Raw genomic sequence first — 24,113 nt, 5'->3', positions numbered from 1 at the left:
CCGCAATTATCTCTATTCTTTTACCAAAATATGTTAGAGTTACCAATTTCTTGATTTCTGATTGTTTGAGGGTATATTAATCTATAAGGGAATGTACGGCTTTGTTTTCTGACTAACTTCTGGATTGTATCCGCGTTGAAACCATTATTATGGCATATCTGTGTAATTATATCAATTTCCCTAGCTAGATTGTTAGCAGACAAAGGCTATATTAAATTGTAGGCTGCTAATTTGTGACTGTCTGGATGGGAAGAATCACTTGGGATAGTAATGCCTGTATAGCTAGGTTTTCTGAAAACATTGAACTCAAATTTATTCTGATTGTGTGTATCATAGGGTTCAACATTGAACTCAAATGTATTCTGATTGTATGAAACATAGGGTTTTCAACAATAATTCATACATCTTATAGCAAAAGGTCATTTCCGGTTTCCATCATGCATTTTAGGTTCATGAATCTTTTTCGGATGGGCAATAATACTGAACACGTAGTAGTGACACGTGTTGATGTTTCGTAAACTGTTCAGTGAGACACGTGTTGAGGTTTTGTAAACTGTTTAGTGAGAATCTTATAATGAAATGTTACACAAAATATGTTGTCTTGGAATTTCATCAAATATGGGCAATTACATCGCATAATTTTTTTGGAGACATTAATCATGTTCTAGCCATCAGAACAATTTAGACAACTTAAAATCTGCTCGAATCTTCTTTCGAAAGCCTACAAAGACATCATGAATGGATCAAGATAAAACTCAAACTCAGACAGATAGGATTACCTAGGTTCACAAAAGTTCTATATGAATAATGCAATTTATGCAGCGAACCTTAGTCCTTACTTTCCATTGGAAGCAGTTCTTTCGTTAGTCTTTTGACCAAGATATTTAAGTATTCATTTCTAATCGAGTGCCTATTGGGACAGTCATACATACTACTAGCAATAGTACTCATATGTAAAATATATGATGTACATAAGTTTTTGAGAAATATTAAAAAAAATTCGAAGTGTAGTTCAAACACATTCCTGATTAACTAAATTTAACCATTAATATTTCTTTTTATAGAACTTCTAAAATGTTTCTTCATTTCACCGAATTTAATACTGACCAAAACTAAATGTTCTTCAATGTTTGTCGTTAAGTTAGGAAAATTGTGACAGTTTTGAATGGATCGAGATAACTTAATTACCTTTTAATTTATTTGATTGGTTTTGAACAAAAAAAGCTACGAGGAACTATTTTTGGGGTACTCGTATACTCGTATATTACAAAGCATATTCCATCCAAAACTGTATTCTCATACAGTGCTGACCTTAATAGTCTCCCCCTCATAACTTTCGAACGATACAACACATCAGATTTGGGCAAAAATTTTGTGAAAAGGATTCATTTTCAGTACTTCATGGTGAGTAAACGCCAATAGTGTGACATCACTTGCATCGAGAGGACTGTGAACTTTTTTCAAAGGTTTTGTGACTTTTCGTTTGCTAGGAAATTCAATTCCCTATACACTTATTTAATTTGGATAACTAGTTGCAGAGTTATTGATGTTTGAATTTTGGACTAGGAACTTCGTAACTCCGCCACCCTATGTCAGATTTTTGTAAATGAATATTCAGTGAAAAGATATATAAATTAGTAAAATCTCTTGCAACAGATAAGTGTTAACTACAAGGGAACCTTCTTATCATTTATCTCATATATGAAAAAATAATTGCACGAAATGTTCTAAATTTTCTTCTTGAATCCCTGACAGCGAAACAGTCTATTTTCGAACTCACTTCTAACATTTTGCTTCTGGAGTACTGCTAGCTTTAGTTTCGGTAATTCTGACTCTAAGTTCCCGCATTGTCCCAGGTTGCGTAACATAATCTTTCGATTTGATATAGTTCAAAAAAATGGAGAGGAGTCAAATCCGGTGAACGAAAAGGCCATTCCAAAGAAACACGCCTACAATTTGCCTGGGTATGCCTGATAAAACCAATCCCTTACCAGCCTGAATCCGTGGGTGAATGAGGTTTTGAAGAATTTCCAAATCTGAATCGACAGTCAGATTTTTCTCTAGATATACGGGACCAACAATATGAATTCCCAATATTCTATACTATGTGCACTCAAGCAATGGAGTGATCCAAAACAGTATCATGCATAGTGTACGTGATCTCCCAGACAAGGATGCTTGTACAGAGCTGCACTAAGGAACGACCAAAATTTAATTTTTTTTTACAATATGCGGCTCGCTATATGATGTTTTTTTACGTGGAGAGTTGGGAAACAAATTAGCAGTTTCTCCAGCCGTATCAGTACTTGACATTTTGAAAATTTTAAACTTTAAAATACCGTATATGTACACATCACAGGCGTTATAACGTAACTGATCACTCCGACACTGTAACAATGAATTCCGCCAGCCAACTGCAGTTGAATCTGATTGGCCAGCGTGAGGAAGCTTGTTTATTGTACCCAATAGATGCGAATATGCGTGGTGATCATGCTTTGATCATGCATCTACCATTGTTTGGGTTGCTATGTTTGTTGGATGGATATAATTTAGACTTTCATTTTCTCAGCCGTTTGAGTATAATCTTCTTGAAAAATATGTGGGTTTATGTCTGACCAATATGGCACATTTTGGCAGTTGACATTTTTGTTCAAGAAAAAAGGACATTCGCCACTACAATTAATAATCTTCAGTGGACATTTATTCATAAAACTACATTCTTCTCTCAAGGTCATCTTCATTCAATTCACGTAATATCTTCAGTTCATAGGGATGAAACTTATGTATTCTTAGCGGTGGTTTCTGGGACATCAGTCTTACGGGCAGCTGATGCCGTGGCGCGACGATTTATATCTGTTGGTCGTCCAGCTTTTCTAGCTCTAGCTTCCATTCCAGTTGTTTGAAATTTTTCAACCAATTTCCTGATTCTTCAGATCGGATTATTAAGAAATCTTGTACTGAATATATTTTCTGTCATGAAAATCACATCCGGTCTCGTACCGTAAATAAGGATTGCTTCTGTTTTTTCCTCTGAAATTCTGGGGTGGACCATTTTTGAAAATTTGAACGACACGACAGTGGAGCGAATTTTCTGTAGCAATACTGATAGCTGTCAAGCTAACACAGTATTCCTATGTCAAAGCTATTTATCCGTTTGGTTGGTCGTGGTCTGCAGATTTTTATGTCTGATGTTATGTCTACTACAGCGGTAGATATCATTAAAGGCGAAGTGTTCGAGTTGTTCTCAACACAGGAACTCCAATGTTGGAATTCGTCTCCGGTTTTATATCATCGTGGCTTCGTTTCTCTCTTGGATCAAGTAACCTTGTACAATCAAGGACGGGTTACCAATTTTTACTAATGTTCATTGCCTCTTCATTTCCATTGGAAATATCCCTGTGTTTCTGAATTTCTATTAAATCATCTAAGGGAACAATGCGTTCAGGTCAGTCTCACCCCCCTACAGTGTAGGTTAATGGACTGACACCTATCAAGAAACAAATACTCCTCTGGATAATACCACGAAGGGCGTTGGATTATATAAGACAGGAGCCGGTGCAGGAATCTTCACTGAAGTATTTCCTGCATATGCTGTTGGCGATAAAACTGCAATAGATTTTCTATTATTGGAACGCATAGACCGGTTTCGAGTTGTTTGGCCACTTGTCAGTGCAAGGTAATGTCTATCATCTACATAAAGTCGATGATTTCCGACTATTTAAAATCGAATTCCTTCAGAGTATTATTCCTCAAACTAGGCTGAAGCGGACAACAAACAACAGGTTTGTCATCGCCCAATTTGCCTGTGAACCAGTCGCATATCCGAAATTTGCCCAGTTCCTCGTATAAGGAAAGAAAACTTTTCACATATAGTCAGTGCGACTACGTGAAGACTGGCTATAAATCAAATCATCTAAAGAACCAATTCGTTCAGGCCACTTTCAAATTACCTACACTCTAAGTTAATGAAGTGACACCTATCAGAAAACAACTATTCTCCTGGCTGATACCACGAAGGGCGTTGGATTATATCCGTCAGTCAGGATTCTTCATTGAAGTTATTCCTGCGTATGCCGTTGGCGATACAATTGCCGCAATAGATTTTCAATTATTGGAAGACACTTGCAGACCGGTTTCGGGTTGTTTGGCCACTCGTTAGTGAAAGGTTGTGTCTTTCATCAACATAAAATCGATCATTTCCCATTATTGGAAATCAAATTTCTTCAGAGTATCATTCCTCGAGCTAGGCTGAAGCGGACGACGAACAATAGGTTTGTCATCGCCCAACCTGCCTGTGAACGAGGTAACCAACCGCATAAACGAAATTTGCCCAATTCCTAGTATAAGGAAAGCAAACTTTTCACATATAGCGGGCCTCTTTACGGGCATAGCGAAGGTTAGGGGAATAGCTTTCCCTCCCTATGTTGAACTATTACACACCGAATTGGTGGAATTTTAGAGAAACGACACAACGTAAAACCAATATTTATGTCAATGAAAATTATCAGAGAGAGTCTAAGGTCAGCTATGGGCCCCAGATAGCCTTTAATAAACCCTTGGGTATAGGATCCCTTCTGGCTGCGGGTCGGTCTACATTGAAACCACGAAAAGAAATATAGGTACGCATCTCTCTGAACACAAAACAAATTGTTGACTCGGACAAACCAAAAAACAGCTACAGCCGAACATAATCTCAAATAAGTCACTCACATTAGGTATCTCATTCGAAGATCACAAATACTCAATGAATCTCAAAATTACTATTCAAGAATATAGAGAGAGGCAATAGAAATTCAAAAACACAGGAATAGTTTCAATAGGAAAAGAGGCGAAGAACATTAGAAAAACCTGACTAATTGTCCTTAATGAAAAAAGATACGATATTAAACCGGAGACCAATTCTACCATTGTAGTTTCTGCGTTGAGAACAACTTGAACATTTCGACCGTTACCTCATCGCCTGTAATAATATCTACCGCAGTAGTAGACAAAACGTCAGCCATAAAACCCTGAAAATAGCTTCGACACCATTATCTCTGGCCGTGAAAGTTCACATTCTTTCAAAAATACTCTGTGGAATCTTATCTACTTATCTACTCGGTGAATTCTAAAAAAATCATAAATTAGATTGAAAACAGAAAAGCGCCCTTTATGTCAAATACTTCGGTTCAATTTTATTATAATTACGATTCATTTAGGTGAAAAATTTCTTTCTATTACTCTTTACAAACTTTGTGTAACTTGTGATTAACTAATTTTGGAGCCATTGCCATCCTTTTTCAGTTGCAAAGTTATCAATTATCATTTTTCCTAGCCTCCCATTGACACACCAATAAATGCGTAATCGGTCAAACAAATTGAAACCGGAAAAGGTCGTTATATGGAGAATTGAAATATCTTTCAAGCGAAAGATCACAAGACCCTCTTTGTATTCGAAAAAAAAGTTGACAGTCCAAAATCTTGTCCGGCTATGATATCCCGTTCAAAAGTTAAGGAGGGTGAAATTTTTACGTCCGCACTGTATATGGCAAATGAACAGGGTATGGATAACATTCACTTCACTTCCATTGGTAAAATAAATTTTCATCAAATCTAATAACAAACATTTTGTATCTGTTCTGTTGTGGGTACAAAGCATTCATAACATTCGTATTTGTGGCATGGTTATGTTGATAGAAACGCAAGTTTCTAAATCCACAAAATAGAAATTCATATTTGTCTTCATCAAATCGTTTTATTTTCCCAAAAATTTTGAATTGGTTATTATATTTGTTGGTTTGGAGCATTTTAGATACTCACCTTGAAAACTGGACATAAACCGGCTCCTTTCAGGAACCGGAATCCAGTGCCCCACAAGAGCATACATAGCAGGCCAAGTAAGACCCTAAAAAGAAAAGGTTATCTGTGCAAAAATTTACCACGATATGATTTTTTTTTCAAACGAAAAATTAATTGAAAGTATCACTCGCTTCCTGAAATAAACGTATTAGATTTTCCAATCACCAAGCTAGTTGCATTGCTAGAGGCATTTTCTCCAAGTGACGGATATGTGTGCATTGTTTTCTACAAACCCTGACTATTGGGCACATAAAATGTTTTTATGTTCTGAAAAGATGACATGAAATTTTATTTCCACAAAAATTATTTATTATGCTCATATTTCCTTTATGTTCAATTGAGCTCCTTGGATGGGGGCGAAGTTATTCTAACTCAACCTACACATATGAAAATTATTAGTATAACAGAGATAGAGATTTAAGGAGAATAGTACTAATAATGTAACTGCAAATAAATAAAGAAATTAATATGCAAAGGGAAATTACGCTTCAATAAAAAAATAAATTCACTTTCAACTAGCTTGATGTCAGAAATCACTTTGTGTAACTCATTTCATCAACTTCTTTCCATTCCCTGTCTAGTATATTTTCTTATAACATTGTTTTCGAAAAATATTAGGTAGTTTTTATTCATACGTCATACGTCACGAAATACAACTTTACAAATTTACCATGCAAAGAGTGGAAAGAAGGACTTTTATGAAACTTGTCATGGATGACAAATGTATACCTCAAAGGAATTATGCGTATGAAAGTGAAGCAAATATTACTTCCTCGCAGGTCCTAAAAAGGCGATCGAACATATTGAAAAAAATTACATATGTACTGTAGCATAACATAAACGTGAATTCATTTTTCAGAGAGGTACCATTCAAATAAATATTTCTCAAACAAGTTAAGATCAGGTAATAAAAATATTGGGAAAAACCATATCGAAGAGTATCCACTTTTAGGTATTTCAGAAATCAACCAAGGAATAGAAGAGGAAAATATTGTGTATATTTCAAACTTTCATTACATCAAACTTCAAACAGGGCAGGCTTGACCTTCGAAATTTTCAATGTCATGATGTATTGTATTAGGTATAACTCTTACTCTGAGCAGTTCCGAGAGTAAAATGAAAGGGTATATTTTTAGGAGAGATGAATTTTTGGGAGAGAAAGGTTTTAGGTTTCTACTTCTTCACCTTGATACAAAAAATGTGTGAATCTTCCTAAGAAAGGAAGGAAGCAATATCAACTTCAAAAATTAACTCTATACAAAGATGTGTAGATCATGCAAAGAAGTAACTTTCAAACACAAACAAAGAGAAAGCCCTTTCGAAACAGCTATTTTCATATAAACATTGAATTAAACGAAAGAAAAATGTTTTCGAAACAAGTGCTTTTATATGAACGCTGAATTATAGGAAAAACACTTTTCTCTATTCTGTTTGTATTCCAAACATTCATATGAGATCGAATCAGATACCATTCACAGGATTCCTACACAATATAACTAATGAAAGAAGTAAAATTTCACTTCCACCCATGTCATCGATGACAGTACGTAAATAACATTCATTCGCTTATCTAATTAAATCCTAGCCATAGGAGTTTTGTTTAAATTGAAAGGGTATATTTATTTTAAGGGGGGATTGATTTTTGAGAAAAAAGTTTTTGGTCTTCCGAGGGTAATTCTAATCATTTACAAATATGTGAGAGGGGAGAGGAGTTAAACTTGGAAAAAATCACGTATAACACAAGCTCTAGGAAAACCCTACCAAATCGACCAAACTGCGAAGTGAATGATCATCAGGTCAGAGAATGCCAGACTCACTAAATGGATATTTATGAATAAGATTTTATAGGGTTATCTTGTATTGGAAAGTGTTGTACTTTTAGATCCCGTTTTAGTGATTCTTGCTGATGGTCCCTTTATATAAGGAACAGAAATCACCAGCAGACACGTTACATCGCTTGGAGGTTTTTCAGGGTCGCACACTATACTTATAAAAATGATGTGTTGAAATATGTTTTCCGCTAACCAGCTGTTGACCCCCTACGAACGACAACCATCAGATGTCAAAACTTGTGGGAGCTAAGGATTAACGAGGTTTTACCTCTCAAGTCATTCATTCATAACATAATAATTTTGAAACATCGCTTTGTTCATAATATTTGAAAGATAATGAAATTACATTATTATCAAAAAATGGTACTTTTTCCAATCACCCGAAATGCAATACTCTTCTCGACGCGCGTTTTCTTAACTAATTTGGGTATTCAGGAGATGAAGTTTGAGTTTTCAGGTGAATTGCGCTTCTGGTGATTGGAAAAAGTACTTGTTTTGAATTTATTCTTCGCCAGATGTTCCAGTTTTACCTTTTATGAATTATTATATTTTTATAAGTGGATAAATAATAGTTCAAAAAACTAAAAAACACGCTTTAATAGCAACACAAACTAAAAAATAGAAAATTATTCGTAACCTATGGCTTGATATAACTAATGATTTTCAATAAGTCTGAAATCAGAATAAATCTAGTTATTTAATCCTGGCGATCCTGATCAGGATAATGAGATGAACTTATGAAATTATTGTATTGTCACCGATTCTTGATGAGTGTACAAAGTTTAAAATACATCTGTCTGTTTAAAGTTAGTCAAAATCGAGTCCAAAGGAGTTGGTTACAAATGAACGAAAAAACAAACATACAAGTGAAATGTTAAAAATTGCCACAATGGTGTGGTGTTTTTAAACTAACAAGCTACTCTACTATGAAATATCGAATTCATTCCATATTTTGTATGTACATAATACGTGTGGAATAATCACGTTTCGTGTTCATCAGTTATCTGAATCTCATGAAACTCAACATTCGAATGTTTCAAATTCTTCTTCACAGCTAAACTGTTGAGGAGTTTCACTGATAATTATAATTTTATGGGAGAAATTCTTTAACACGAATCTAAATTTAGCTGAAAAAACGCACATCGGAAAAAATATTTACTATACTAATAAAAAGCAAACGAATGAACTACAAAAACGGCTGCACATGATCAGGTGAAAAATATCCAGGGAATAATATTTCTTTCACAGATGTTGACAAAAAAACCTTTTAGAAAGTTTTGATAAAAAATGAGAAACTGGAATGCGATTTTGTTTTGTTGAGTGGTGCGTTGTCATATGACTATCATTGTATTGTCAATATTCTATAGGATATTTTGAATTTTTTTGATATGGCCGAACAGTTTACATTCAATGAATATGCAGATATGCATGTATTTTATGGACGAGCATTTTGTAATGCTGCAGAAGCACGTCGTCTGTATTCTGAGCATTTTCCCAATCGAACGGTACCGTCAAGAGAAACATTCGAGCGTGTCGATCGCAGCTTGAGGGAGACAGGTATGTAATAATTGATAATTAATTTGAGCACGTTGTTTTATTTCGATATTATTGTAGGTACAGTTTTGCCAAAACGAGGTGGTGAGGGCGCTCCTAGGACTGTACGTACCGTTGTATTGGAGGAAAATATTTTGGAAGCCGTCGCTGATGATCCTTCAATGAGTATCAGAAATCTATCAGAACAGTTCCATACATCCAAGTCCACTATTCATAGAATAATTAGGGAACAACTGCTCCACCCATTTCACATCCAGAAGGTACATGCCATGACACCTCAAGATTTTCCAGCACGACTGGAATATGCCAATTGGTTCATGGATAGGCAAAGAGAGGATATGACTTTCATTAATCGAGTTTTATTCACTGATGAAGCAGGTTTCAGTAGAGATGGAGTTATCAACTCTCATAATCTCCATATATGGGCCGAAGAAAATCCCCATGGGATATTGCAAACCAAACACCAACGGAAATTGATTTGATTTGATTTGATTTGATTTAATATCGTTTAATGTCTTAAGAACTAACATCTTGTTGACAAACACTTTGTAACTCTAATGCGTGTTACCATACGATAGATACAATATATGAAATAGGGAATAAGCTTTTTTCCATTGGCAGGTACTTATTAAACACTAAGTTACAATGTAAATAATACTAAGTTCAGATCATAGATGAGGGAGAGAGTATCTTATAAATATGTATAAATTAAGTTTTTATGTATAAATAAAATTGTCTTAAAAAATTAAAATTGTAAGATAAAATTAAATTAAAATTAAAATAAGATTAAAATTAGAGTTACAGTTGTATAGATAAAATTAATATTGTATAAATAAAATTAATGTTGTATAAATAAGGTTGTCAATAGAATTAAAATTTGTATAAATAAAATTATTTCGTCATGAGTTTAGTTAATCATCGTAATATTCTGTCAAGTTATAATAAACCTTGTCGATGAGATGATTTTTTAGGTTTTTCCTGAATATTTCATAACTTTCAGATACTCTTATGGACAAAGGTACCTTGTTGAATATTTTTAAACCATTGTAAATAACAGAATTTTTTATTAAAGTCGAGTTTGGTTTTGTAGTTCTAAGCTGATCAACCTGTCGTGTATCATATGCTATGTTACCTTCAGTATATTTGAACTTGTTTTTGTATATTAGGCTTGCTGTTTCTAGAATGAATATCGACGTCAGGGTTAATATTTTAGTCTTTTTGAATAACGGCCTACAAGATTCTGTCCATTGGGCTTTGCAAATGTATCTAACTGCCCTTTTTTGTATTACAAAGATAGAATCGAATAACTGGGATGTGCATGCTCCCCAGAACGCTATTCCGTATCTCAAATGTGCATCTACCAATGCATAGTATGCACATTTGGCCGCCTGGAATCCCAATTCATTTGAAACCACTCTGAGAGCATAACATCCTGAGGCAATTTTTTTTTTAAGGTTTGTTATGTGGTCCTCAAATTTTAGTCTACCATCTATTTGAAGCCCCAAGAATTTCGTAGATGGGTTATCTTCAATCATGGTTTCCCCTAGAAATAGTTCTGCTAGGGTACACTTGAAAGTGACTACTTTGGTTTTTTTTGTGTTGAATGCTAAAAGATTATCATCACACCACTGTTTTACTGTCTTGAGATCACCCTCCACGTTGCTCTGCAGGGTGTTTATATTCTTTTCATGCCACAGAATTGTGGTGTCGTCGGCAAACATTGTGAACCTTCCCTTGATATTTATGTATGCCAGATCATTTATGTAGAGGAGGAAAAGGATAGGGCCCAAGATTGATCCTTGGGGTACTCCACACTTGATATCTAGTATAGAAGAGTGTGTCGATGTCCTGACAAATTGACTTCTTCCTGCTAGATAAGAGCACATCCAATTATATTCCATGCCTTTAAATCCATAATGATGAAGCTTCTGTAGCAGTATTCCATGATTGACGCAGTCAAAAGCTTTCGACAAATCACAGAATACCGCAACCAGAGCTTCCCCATCATTTATGTTTTTATAGGCCATTTCTAAAAAATTAAAAATCGCATCATTTGTGCCCTTTTTTTGTTGAAAACCAAATTGATGATCACTAATTATTTTGTTGGCCTCTAAAAATTCTATTATTCTATACTTGACTAATTTTTCAATTATTTTGGCCAGGGTCAAATTACTTGGGTCTCTTTGATCTCCTCCTTTGGATAGCGGTATGACTACCGCCGTTTTGAGAAAATGAGGGAAATTTCCTGTTGAAAATGAGTGATTTATAAGAGTGGCTAAGACCTCCAAAGCGTTGCCAGGTAAATTTTCAAAAATTTTTATCGATTGACAGTCTATCCCTGACGTTTTTTTATTTTTGAAACTTCTAATTGTTAGTTTGATCTCCTCAGCATTTGTTACATAGAAGTGAAATGATTCTTCAACCTGAATGTTTTGGAGATATGTTGAGGGATCGCGGGATTGCTCAAGTGGTGCTGTTATCTTTTCTGCTATAGTGCAGTAGTAGTGGTTAATTACGTTGGGATCTAGCTTTATTTCTGTATTTTCTTTGTTTTGTTTGCCTCTCAACTGGTTAACAATCTTCCAGGTTTCTTTTGATTTGTTATCAGCGTCATTGATTCTAGAGTGATAATAGTTATTTTTTGCTCTTCTGATAATAGTCCTATATAGTTTTCGGTAGTTGTTATAATAGTCCTCAAAAAAAACGTTGTTCAAATATTTTCTGATGTAATGGAGGGTGCGCATATTTTTAGCAGAAACTCTAATTCCTTTTGTGGTCCAGGGTTTCCTTTTTTAAATTTTAATTTTTTGTTTAGGGAAACATGTTTCGAAAAGGCTGGTCATGTTTGAATAAAAACTTTGGAATGGATCTGCTGCTGATAAGGTATTATTCCAGTCAAAATTTGCACAAAAAGTATTGAATTTTTGAAAGTTACCCCTGCTATATATTCGACCAATTTTTTGTTTTGTTTTCTTTCCTTCAATATCAATTTGTACAGTGCAATATATCGTCTCATGGTCAGATAAGTTGTTTGCATTTACATTACATAATATTTTAGTTTCGTCGAAAGTAGTGCAAAAGTAATCTATTAAGGTTGAAGAATACTGTGAAATTCTGGTCGGCGCGTTTACATGCATCACAAGATTAAAATTTATAAGTAGGTTATTAAGCCTCTGAGTGTCAGCACTATTCTGATCCTCGAAGTTAATATTCAAATCTCCCGTCAGTATGATCTGAGAATTAATAGGTACTTTCGTAAGAAGACCTTCTAATTTATGTAGAAAAGCATTTACATCCGAAGCAGGAGCTCTGTATAAGCAAATCAAAAATGTATTTATTGTTATTATGTGAAGCATTGTAAATTCAAAAACTTTTTCTTCAATGAGTTGGTTATATTTATCTATACTTCTGATTGTAAAGTTCTCAAATAGAGAATCGTGAACAAGGATAGCTGTGCCTCCATGTAAATACTCACTTCTACAAAACATAGACATCGCCCTGTAACAAGGTAGAGGTAGCGGTTCTGTCTTTTTTAGCCAGTGTTCGGTTAATGAAAGAAAATTTGGATATTCGAGTTCTTCCAACAATAATGTGAGTTCATCTATTTTATTACGAACAGATTGAATATTCAAAGTGAAAAAGGTTAAGTACTTTTCGTGACATTTTGCTTTCTGGCTAAAAAAGACGAATGCGTCAAATGTGCCTTTATTTGGAGGTCCGATCTGCTTCTCTCTTCAGAGTAACTTGAAGTTTTGTTTTGTGTTTTTTCCTCATCATAATTATTATTGTTTCGATAGTGCCCGTCTTGTTTCGTGGGGTTGTCAACATTGTCGTGAGCTGGAGAAGGTGTTGATGGTCGTATAGACTCAGCGGTTATCTTGCATGTTGTGGTGTTATCATCCGCGCATTTGAGAAGGGCCTTAGAAAGAAAATGTTTTCCAATGTTGTTTATTGTTCCATTTCTATGATAGTTAGTCCACTTCAGTATTGAGTTTATGTCCATAACATGTGTTAGATTCAAGTTTCTTATATGTAGTGCCTTGATGAATGATATATTTTCTTGGTATATCTCTTGGGTCCTCCTGGGTCCATATCGTTGATATTGCTTCAGTATGACTACAGTGTTGGTGTTATTGAGACTCACGATAAATTCGTCAATCAATCCAGCGTAGGGTTTACTAGGCCAAAGGCATACAATGTCCTGTCTTGTGAATTTCTTTGCGTTGCTTAGAGCTGTGTTTACAAGCTCTACGTCAGGGGCATTTGGTTTAATAATGACTTCAACACAGTGTTCTGTGGATTGTTTTAGGAGAAACCTCCCCAAGTCTCTACCATTTGTTCCCGTAACCACCAGCATTTTTGGCCTTGTCTCTCTTTCCAATATTGGCTTTTTAATGTTTGTTCCTATGGTTTCAGCTTTAGGCTTTGCTCCTGGTAGGTATGATAGCGTTTGGATCTGTTTGTCACTTGTTTGATTGCTGGTTTGAACATTTGCATCATTTTTGTTGCTGGGGAAATTGGTTGAGTTGTTACTGAGGTTGGAATTGTTTTTACTTCGCTTTAGTACAGATTCATTTGAGGTCGTTGGGTTTGAGATTTCCACCATATTTTGTAGTTTACAGTTCTTTTTCATATCTTTGTTTTCGGCATGTAGGCTGCATGCTTCCTTTCTTAATTCTGTTATTTCCTTGAGATTGGCTTCTCTCTCCCGTGAGAGACATTCTATGGAAGTCATCATATTATTTTTGATCTGAAAGAATTCTTCAATTTCCATTTGCAAATCGGCTATTTGTCTCGTCATTTTATCCACATCTTCTTGAAGTCTTTTACTTTCTCGTACAGTCATCAGATTTTCATGATTCAATTCCGCGAGGACGCAGTCTTTTTCCTTTAGTCTCTTTATTAGATCCTCTTCCACACTTATTGCTTCGTCATGAAAATCTGTAGAGGCTCGTTTTAATTTCTGAATGTGATTTTCTTTTTCTCTATTATCGTGTTTTAATTTGTTTAGCTCTTCCGATAAGTTGTTCATACTTTCCTCCGCCTCTAATCCCATCATCTCAATTTTAGCATCTCTTTCTTCTACATCTCGTTTTAAATTTTTAATAGCCTCCTCCATAGTACTAATCCGTTCTTCCTCTGCTTTGTTCTTTTTTACGCATTCTTTCGAGCAGAGTAATTTCGAACCTTCGATTAATATATATTTTTTTGTCCGGTCGACACAGCTGGAGTGGAACATATTAAAACACTGGATACAGCAAACATTTTGACACTCTTTGTTCTTGCAACATTTGAAGTTTGATGTCATTGTGAACCGGCCCTAATCCTCTAAGTATTGAAACACTTCCGTGTTTAAGCTTTGCCTATAATCACCGTACTAATGAGTTTATCACAGGCAAAAAGTCCGAACTGTTTTTAAGTCACTGATAATTTTTTATGATTTATCGTTAAAATTTGTAGCTTTTGCTTAGATGCACTTTAGGTTACAAATAGCGTTTTTATATGAGAGGTCCGCACTAAGAAGACAATTAATGGTTGCGGGAGCACTAAGTGAAGACACCATGCAAAAATCGCAATTTCTGGCAATCTTTAGACAACAGGAATATTCCAAAATACGGAGAACATAAGACTACACGTCTACACTTCATAGATGTTCTAGTTCAAAATTTCAATGAATGAACTCTTTACTTTACAAAGATGTGTAGATCATGCATAGAAGTTACTTTCAGACACATACTGGAAGAAAAAAACCCTGTCGAAATAACTACTTTCATATACATTTTTATATGAGCATTCAACGTGAATGTTTGGGCTGGTATCATAGGAAACCATCTTATAGGACCATTCGTTCTACAGGACCGATTGAATGGAGAACGTTATTTGGAGTTCATTCAGAACGATTTGAATGGACTTTTAGAACATGTTCCATTGCAAACCCGAAGAGATATGTGGTTTATGCATGATGGCGCTCCTCCTCATTTTAGTTTGATTGTGCGTGACCATCTGAACCATATTTTCCACAATAGATGGATTGGTAGAGGTGGGCCATATTCATGGCCATCGCGGTCTCCGGATTTAAATCCATTGGATTTCTTTCTGTGGGGGCATCTAAAAAGCCTTGTTTACGCTACAGCTATTCACAGAAGAGATGCATTGTTGAATAGAATAACATTACATTGTGAAGCCATACGAAACGACCCTGGAATGCTATTTCAAGTACAGAGAGGGTGTCTTCGCAGACTAAGAAAATGTATAGAGAGAGAAGGTGGTCATATCGAGCAGTTTCTGTAGCGGATTTTTCATTTCTGTTTGCTCTTGAGGCTCTTGAGTTTCGTTAGTTAAACGTGTTTGCATTATAAAAATTCGTTATGAACATTTTACCTATCATTTCCATTTTCCTTAAAAACTAATATTTTCGAATAATGGTAGACATCTCAGGATAAATGCTGTTGAATTAATGTTATCATTATTATTTCTGCTTTGATAATTATTCATTTCAAATAATGGTGGACGAGCAGGTTTGATGTCGTCGAGTGAAACTACATTTTTATCAAGACTCGTTGCTCCGATCGACTTTCCACACGAGTACTTTTATTCATAAAATTGTCCAAGTAACCTTAATTTGTTGAAAAATATTGAAAAATATCTGTCATTTCAAAGTTTTGGGGTGTGGACCATCGGGGGTAGTCCGTTCCTGACTTTGTAGCAAAACAACTGACTCCTGCATGAAAGCTCATCGAAGGAATTCATTTGTTTAGTCAATTACCAAAATTTGGATGATTTTGAATATTCACTTGAAAAGTTATCAAACAAAAACATTTTTCATTTTGTAACTTCGAGGGCCCGTTACTTGGTAACGAAGGATTTTAGGAAAAAAAGTTATATGAAGTACTGGTGATATTTTGACCCCATCTATACATTCCCGAGAGGAAAAGAGGAAGTCCAGGGACACCCTGTATAATTTGAGGTTATATTGTAAAGTAATAACAATTTTGTTCTTTCACACAATTTTTACATTGATAAAAACTTCATTTCAAATCTTTTTTTGTTAACAAAATCAGATATCATTTGTCCTGGTTGTCTGCATATAAATTGCCTAAATGACTTTTTAAAGTGGTAAAATAGATAGATATATAGATTTATTAAAGCTTTCAATTTGAACAATTGATAAAACTCAAGTCATAAAAATGATTACATTAACAATACAAATGTCTTAAATATTAATATAAATAAAAGCTTGTGGTATAGGTAAATACAATAAGTATATGAAAATGACAGGAACAAATAAGTAAATATCACAGATAAAGATTGATGAGTAGAATGTATTATGTAATATTGAAGTTACTAGGGAGCTTGAATTTGATACAGACTGAAAATAGTTATTTGTCCATGAATTCTTGTAATGAATATGGCTCAATGTCACACAACAGATCGAAAACACTTGTTTTAAAAATTAGTCTTGTCCGATCTTCTTTGATAATCAAGGGTAAATTGTTGTAGAATTTAATTGATGCGTGATGCGGCCCATGCTCTGTGTTTTTCAATCTATGTTCAGGAACAATATAAGTGGATTTCTGTCGGGTGGAATACTCATGCCTATATTTGTCATCTTCAAAATTCGATTTGTTCTCGTTTATAAAAAGTACACAAACATAAATATATATAGCATTTACAGTAAGCATTTTGTTACCCTTGAAGGTACCACGACAAGTATCTGTGTAATTCATATTGAACATTGTTTTCAATATACGTTTCTGCATTATGAAAATACATTCCAGTTGTGTACTCCCTCCCCATACTAATATTCCATATTTCAGCAGAGGATAAACAGTCCCATAATATGCGGTTTTAAGTGCATCGACTTTCAAGTGACGTCTCAACACTCGAATTGTATAACACTTATTTGCTAGTTTTTTTACAAGATAGTCAATATGTCCCTCATAATTCAGTTCATCATCTATATAAATTCCTATATAAATTTCTATTCCTCCGGAATAGAAATATTCATGTGAACATTTTTAAACAAAATGCAGTATGTTTTAGATGTGTTTAACAATAACTTGTTGGTATTGAAATATGTGGATGCTATAAAAATGCTATTTGAAATGGATTTTTCCAAGTTGAGGTTCCTGTTTACTGGTACAATGAGATTGGAATCATCTACATAGTTCACAACTTTAGTACTTGATTTTTTGTAAATTTCAGAGAAATCATTTATGTATATAATAAATAGTAAAGGTACAAGTACACTTCCCTGTGGTACGCCTTTTCCTATTTCAGTGAAGTCTGAGAAAAATTCATTATTTCGTTGCCTAATATGTACTTTTTGCTTCCTGTTACTCAAATACGATTTCAAGAGATCCAAAGCATTTCCTCTTATTCCGTAATTGAAAAGCTTTCGAAGTACAATGGAATGATTAACACAGTCGAACGCTTTACTGAGGTCCAGGAAGACGCCACAGGCACAAGAGTTTTGTTCAATTAAATATTGAATTTCATCCAGAAACTTGCACATAGTTGTTTCGGTACTTTTCCCTTTAAGAAAACCATGTTGGAAATCATTGAACAAGCCATGTGCCACAAAACAATTCGTAATTCTCATTGACATAATAACTTCAAATGGTTTGGAGAAAGCTGTTAACAAACTTATTGGTCTGTAATTATTCATGTCATTTTGTTCACCTTTTTTATATATGGGGATAACTACGGCCAGTTTCATTTGTCTATACCACTGCTCATTTTATTTTTGAGTTTATAGCTGGATTGGATTATTTCTTCTTCACTCACTGGATAGAGAAATATCGAGTTGTGGTTTGTTTTACTAGGGGTAGGATTTTCCCTGTTATGAAAACTCTCGATAGCTGGTGCAGAGTTTACAAAATGGACATTAAAATCATTCGCTATAGATTCACTCCGTCCCCATGAGTATTAGATAAAACAGTGTTGCTATTTCCTGCCTTGTTGTTGAGGGTATTTATCACATTCCAGGTGGTTCTTGATTTGCTGTCACTTTCTTCAATCATATTTTTGAAATAGTCACTTTTTGATTGATTCAAAAGTGGTCTGTATGATTCCCTGTATATATTTTTGAATTGTTCATTACCAAGAGCCATTACTTGCAAGGTGCTTACTTTTTCTTTCATCTTTCTGATTTTTTCATTCAACATCCACTTTTTGTTTGAGTCGTCCTATTTCGGATATAAAATTGTCAATAGTACTTTCTGAAAATAGTCTTTTATAAATGAAATTGGAATTTTTGGTACATTTTTTGATTCAATGGTTATAAGTTGGGCTCGATGGTCTGAGAGGCATGAGTCTATACCATTTGAGGTATAGTTTAGTTCCTTTCTGATAATAATATCAATACATGTTCCAGATCTGTTGGTTACACGAGTGTGTTCATTAAGAGTTAGGACAGCGTCAAAACAGTTCAAGATATCTAAGAATTTAGATTTATCTTTTGATTCTAACATAAAATTCAAATTAAAGTCTCCAGCTATAATGAACAAGCCATTACTTCTTGGGAGTAAGGAAAGTAAAGAGAACATTTTCTCAAAAAACAATGAAAAATCACCATTTGGGGGGCGATGTATACATACTATAAGGTATATAGAATTGTCCAGATGAAATTCAGCACCAGCACACTCAAAATTGTTTGTGATTGATAAGTCACAAATATCTTTTCTCGAATGACCTTCAATAAAATCCTTGCAGTAAATAGCAACACCCCCATGTCTACCTTCTTCACGACAAAAACTAGATATTAATTTATAACTATTTACACCAATAACGTTCAGTTCATCTTCACAGCACCAATGTTCGGTGAGGCATAAGAAATGTATATCATAATCCATTAAAAATATTTCTAGTTCATTTGTACTGGTTCTCAGGCACTGAATGTATTGATGTAGAAGACTTTTATTGTTTGATGGAAGAGTCAAGGAATTTTCAGCTGGAATAGAATTTGAGATAATCTGGGGTATAAAAAGTTTTATACATTGGTTTCACAGAGGGTTTCCTCTAGCTGAGAGAGCCGTGGATACAAGATAGTATCCAGTGGCGCATTTCCATCATTTCCTCCTATTATATATCCATTTTCTCTGTGTTCGGATATGTGGAGGTCCTCTGAATTTATCTTCTCACTATTGGTTGTTTTTTCCACCTTTTTTACAGTAGATTTCATATTAAGGCTAGTTTCAATAAAATTCGCTATTGCCCTGCTCAAAAAGTATGTATCTGTTTTCCTCAGGTCATAGCCATTACTAAAATAGTTCGATTTCCTGAGGTAATTATATTATTGCACTCAAATACATGTGTTGTTGGCGACTGCAAATTATGAATTGCCTTTAATGAATATAAATTAATTTCATAAATCTTATTGTTTTTACCCTTATTGAAACAATAAGGTTCAGTCATGGTGTTCGTATGTGTCAAAGTATTTAAAAAACATTTCATTTTTTTCACATCAGTGATCTTGGACCATAATAGTAGAATTTCTGACTCCGTCAGATTGTATGCATTTTCCTGTGCAATTTTTAGCAATTCGTCGGTGCAAGCAGTTGTTTTTATCAAAGCCTGGATTGTATAGTTTTGATGGGTTTCATTATCAAGATTCTTGGCCAAATATTTACCATGGTAATTAGAAATGATAATTATTCTCTGTTTGTTTTTGTAACGTCCAGATTCTTTGGACGTTTTACTAGTGTCTGCTTTGAAAGTGTGAAAAATTGAGTCAGGTGGGTGCAGCATGACCTGTGTTCCTTGATCACATGTATTAATTTCCTGTTTATCGACGCCACTGGTTTGTTCATCTGTTATTGTGGATTTATGAATATATATGACACTAGTTTGAGTACTTACAGAGTTTCGTGGTTCTTTTACAATAATCTGTTTTTGCAATTCCTTTATCTCATCTTCCATTTCTTTCACCGTATTTTTTTGAGTTTCTAACAGGATATTCAAATCAGTTTCCATGTCCATAGCTTGTTGCAGATAATGATCCTTTTCTTTTTTCAGCTTATTAATATATTTTTTATTAATCTCACCTTCCTCAACTAGTTCATTTATTGTTTTTTCCAGCATGCTGGTTTCTTCCAACTGGGCGGGTACACTATTATCTTTACAGCAGATTATTTTGTTTCCATTCACAGAAGCTACTTTTTTCTTTAAATTTGTTAACAAACAACTTTTATGGAAAACACTTGAACACTTTGTGCACACATATTGCAGTAAAGGTTTATTTTTACAACATGTATAATTGCAAGTCAGAGAGCACTGAGATTGTGTTGTTCCTGCCATGACTCGATACGACGATACTGTAAATATATTAATGTTTTTTATTGTATTGGGAATAGTATTTTATAATGTTGGAGCTAGATAAGTATACGTATGCTGTAAAAGTGATTTTTGTTAACTAGTTTAGTGATCCAATAATTTTTCTGAAAAAGGGGGTTGGTTTGGTAACAGGATCAATTTTTTTCTTAAAAAAACAATTGTATTCTTGCCGACGTTTCGAATTTAACTAAATTCTTCTTCAGGGCTCGAAAAGTAGTTTTTTCATGTTGATGATAATACTATTTTAAAAATCATCAGACATATTAGATACGTATTTGAAAAATAAAAATAATAAACACATTGCAAACAACAAATTTTCGAGACAACACCAACACAAAAAGACATGAAACAAACGATTTTTGTGTTAATGGAATTATATGACGATTTTTTTCGAGTGATAATTGTGTGACGGTAAGAGATAACTTTTCTTCTCGTGGTACATTAAAATTACATTGAAATAAAAGAGTTGACGAATGTCAAAAACACCGGCCTCACAAAGCAAATTGTCTGTAGGAAAGCGTGAACTTTTCGAATGGGCACAAATATCTGGCCTTCAGAGAAGAACAAAAGGTAATCAAATGAATGTACCTTGAGAACTCAAGATAAAACAGATAAAGCAGTACAAACAAATTTGTGCATTTGGAGTATAGCTAGAAATCAGGTGAGATTTTTCATACTTTTGAACTTTGGATGTTTTATACTTTGCATGTCATTATTTCGAACTGATATGTCTGATCCGGCTTTCGATGAAACAACAACTACTACATCCAAAACAAACACTTTTCCCAATGATCAGAAATGCAATACTCTTCTCGATGCGCGTTTCACCAACCAAGTTGGCGTCTTAGGGAGATGAAGACGCCAATGGTGAAACGGTTGGTGAAACGCATGTTGATGGTAATTGGAAAAATATTTGTTTTGGATTTATTTTACGATAGAGCTTCCAGTTTTACCTTTCAAAATCTACTACCATAGCGCATTTCTGAAGTTTTTAAAACTGCATCCAGATTCTGTGAATATATCATTATTTTTGAGACTACAAATATTGCATCTCCTTCCAGAAATTTCTGCAGTTTCATTATTTATTCATTTTATGAACACTCGCACGTTGCCTGCCATACCAATTTGGGATCAATGTATTTTCAAACCATTCCTCAAAAATATTAGCTTCCATGTTCTTATGATAGTCAAGTTTTTTCCACATAATTTCAAAGAATTCAGAACCCATCCTTTACTTCCTTGACAATGATTAGTAGCGATCCTTTGTTTGCAAGCATGTTAGGCCTACACATTCTCGAACCAGCAGTCCACCCTTTCGTAACTGTGTTGTGTCATACCAAGTTTCGTCCAAATAGAAAATTAGCCATTTTTCTTGACTATATTCAGTTATCTGTTCCGAAAATTTGTTACACAATTCCACTATTCTTCTGCTTTCCATAACTGCTTGACGTTTGTTTATTATTTTAAATCTAAATCCTAGTTTATTTATCCAATTCTGAAGAGTTTTGTCACAACAGATCACGTTATGGCCGTAAGTATTCAATTTCTTTCTTATGAGTAACAATCCTACATTGTTTTTTTAATGATGTTATTAGATGAACATCTAAAGGTTTTGGTAATCCCGTATCACATCGCGTCTTGCGTTAATTAGGTTTGTTTTTGACTATTTTACATACAGTTGACACAGGAATTTCGTTCAAATCTGATGTTGCTTGTAATAGTTTGTTTCCCTCGAAACCAAACTGGAGATGTAGATTATTATACAGTGTGTCCACAAAGTATGGAATAAATTCGATATTTTCAAAATCAAAGGTTGTTTTACAAAAACCTGAAATAAGTCGATTTTTAATTTTAATATTCTACATTTTACAACCAAATTTCATTATACAGGGTGATCCATATTAATGTGATGACGTTATCGGTAATTTGTTTAACTGCAACACCCTATATTCGGTGTCAGTTTTAGATACTCCGTATCGAGCTGATTCCGAAAAGGTATGATACTTGGGGTCCAACGGACAGAATTTGAAAGATGTACGCTTAGAAAATACATTTTATTGATATCTATTAAAAGTAGAAATTAAATGATTATTTCATATTTTTTCTAATGATTAACTTAACACTGGGAAAGTAATCCAGTAATAAATACATGACTTTATTTTAAATGTTCGAAGTGTAGTCCTTGCTGTATTTAACAGTAATCTAAACGTTGAATGAATTCTTGTTCAACCTTATTTACGGTTACTTGAGAAATTAAATTGTGGTTGAACCCACCATTTAATGTAAAACTGGCTTCATCAGAAAAAATTTATATTTTTTACGAGGAGACGGTCTCGGTGACAGTTATCCATCATGGCTTCAAAAAATTCTTTCTATCTGGATCATCCTCGTTCAATTCCTGTAGAAATTCGATTTTAAAGGAATCCCATTTTTCCAATTTTAATACTTTGTGTAGTTGTTTTACTGACATCAAAATCACGACTAACCTTACGAACAGAAGTGTGCACATCTTCTTCAAAAGCAAGTAGAACATCTAGTTTTGTATCATCATTTACAGAAGGACGACCTGATTTGCGTGCATTTTCAACTGTACCAGTTTCTCGAAATATCTCTTCAATCTTACTTATTGCTGACTGTGTTATGCGTCTTTTTGGATATTTTTCATTAAATAAGTTACACACTTCCATTTGACTTCGCGATCTGTCTCCATAGCCAATCATAATAAGTATTTTAATTATTTGCTTTACACTTAAATTCATTACTACTTCAAATTAATTCGAAGCAATACTACAGAAAATTCACGAATTAATACAACCACTACTGTCCTATTCAACAGTTACTGAACGTCAAGCGAAATAATGACATTTCACAATAACAAAAAAAACTAGTCGTCTAGTTTTTTGAAATTAATAAGAAATACTTGTTAGCACGGTTTCTGTCAACTACAGCAAAGAGTCATGTTTTTATTACTGGATTACTTTCCCATTGTTAAATTTATCATTAGAAAGAAATATAAAATAATTAATTAATTTCTACTTTTATTAGATATCAATAAAATGTATTTTCTAAGCGCACATCTTTCAAATTCTGTCCGTTGGACCCCAAGTATCATACCTTTTCGGAATCAGCTCGTTGCGGATTATCTAAAACTGACACCAAATACAGGGTGTTTCTTTTGAAATAATTGCCGATGACGTCATCACCTTAATATGGATCACCCTGTATAATGAAATTTTGTTGTGAAATGTAGAATATTAAAAATAAAAATCGACGTGTTTCAGGTATTTGTAAAACGATCTTTGGTTTTGGAAATATCGAATTTAATCCATACTTTGCGAACACATTGAATACATTGAAACATACTCTCTGTGTTTCAATATTCAAATGCATCCGAATCTTATTCACTGGTATCTATTTTTCGCATTGTTCACCAGCGCTATTAGAATCACTACACATGAAAAACTTTGAGTTGTTATCACATTCGTTATTACTGTTAGTACTTGTCCAAGGACACCACAGTTTAAACAGAGACCAAAAATTTTAAGTTATTATATC

General features: G+C 34.1%; 1 protein-coding gene across 2 annotated transcripts in view; it reads right to left on the bottom strand.

The window, feature by feature from the left end:
* The window catches only part of MFS17 (Major Facilitator Superfamily Transporter 17), a 186,387-nt gene that overhangs the window by 23,674 nt on the left and 138,600 nt on the right, over positions 1–24,113 (bottom strand). For both annotated transcript variants that reach the window (XM_074183668.1, XM_074183669.1), the window contains exon 5: positions 5,800–5,884. In XM_074183668.1, coding sequence (XP_074039769.1) covers positions 5,800–5,884 — 85 coding nt within the window. The remainder of the gene's footprint in view (positions 1–5,799; positions 5,885–24,113) is intronic.

The sequence above is a fragment of the Leptinotarsa decemlineata genome, unplaced genomic scaffold (genome assembly GCF_025532065.1).
Source record: "Leptinotarsa decemlineata unplaced genomic scaffold, Ldec_3_MD MMD2_tig00026340_RagTag_RagTag, whole genome shotgun sequence".
Classification (NCBI taxonomy): domain Eukaryota; kingdom Metazoa; phylum Arthropoda; class Insecta; order Coleoptera; family Chrysomelidae; genus Leptinotarsa; species Leptinotarsa decemlineata.
Note: the sequence above shows the minus strand (reverse complement) of the source record. Positions and strands in the feature narration are given on the sequence as shown.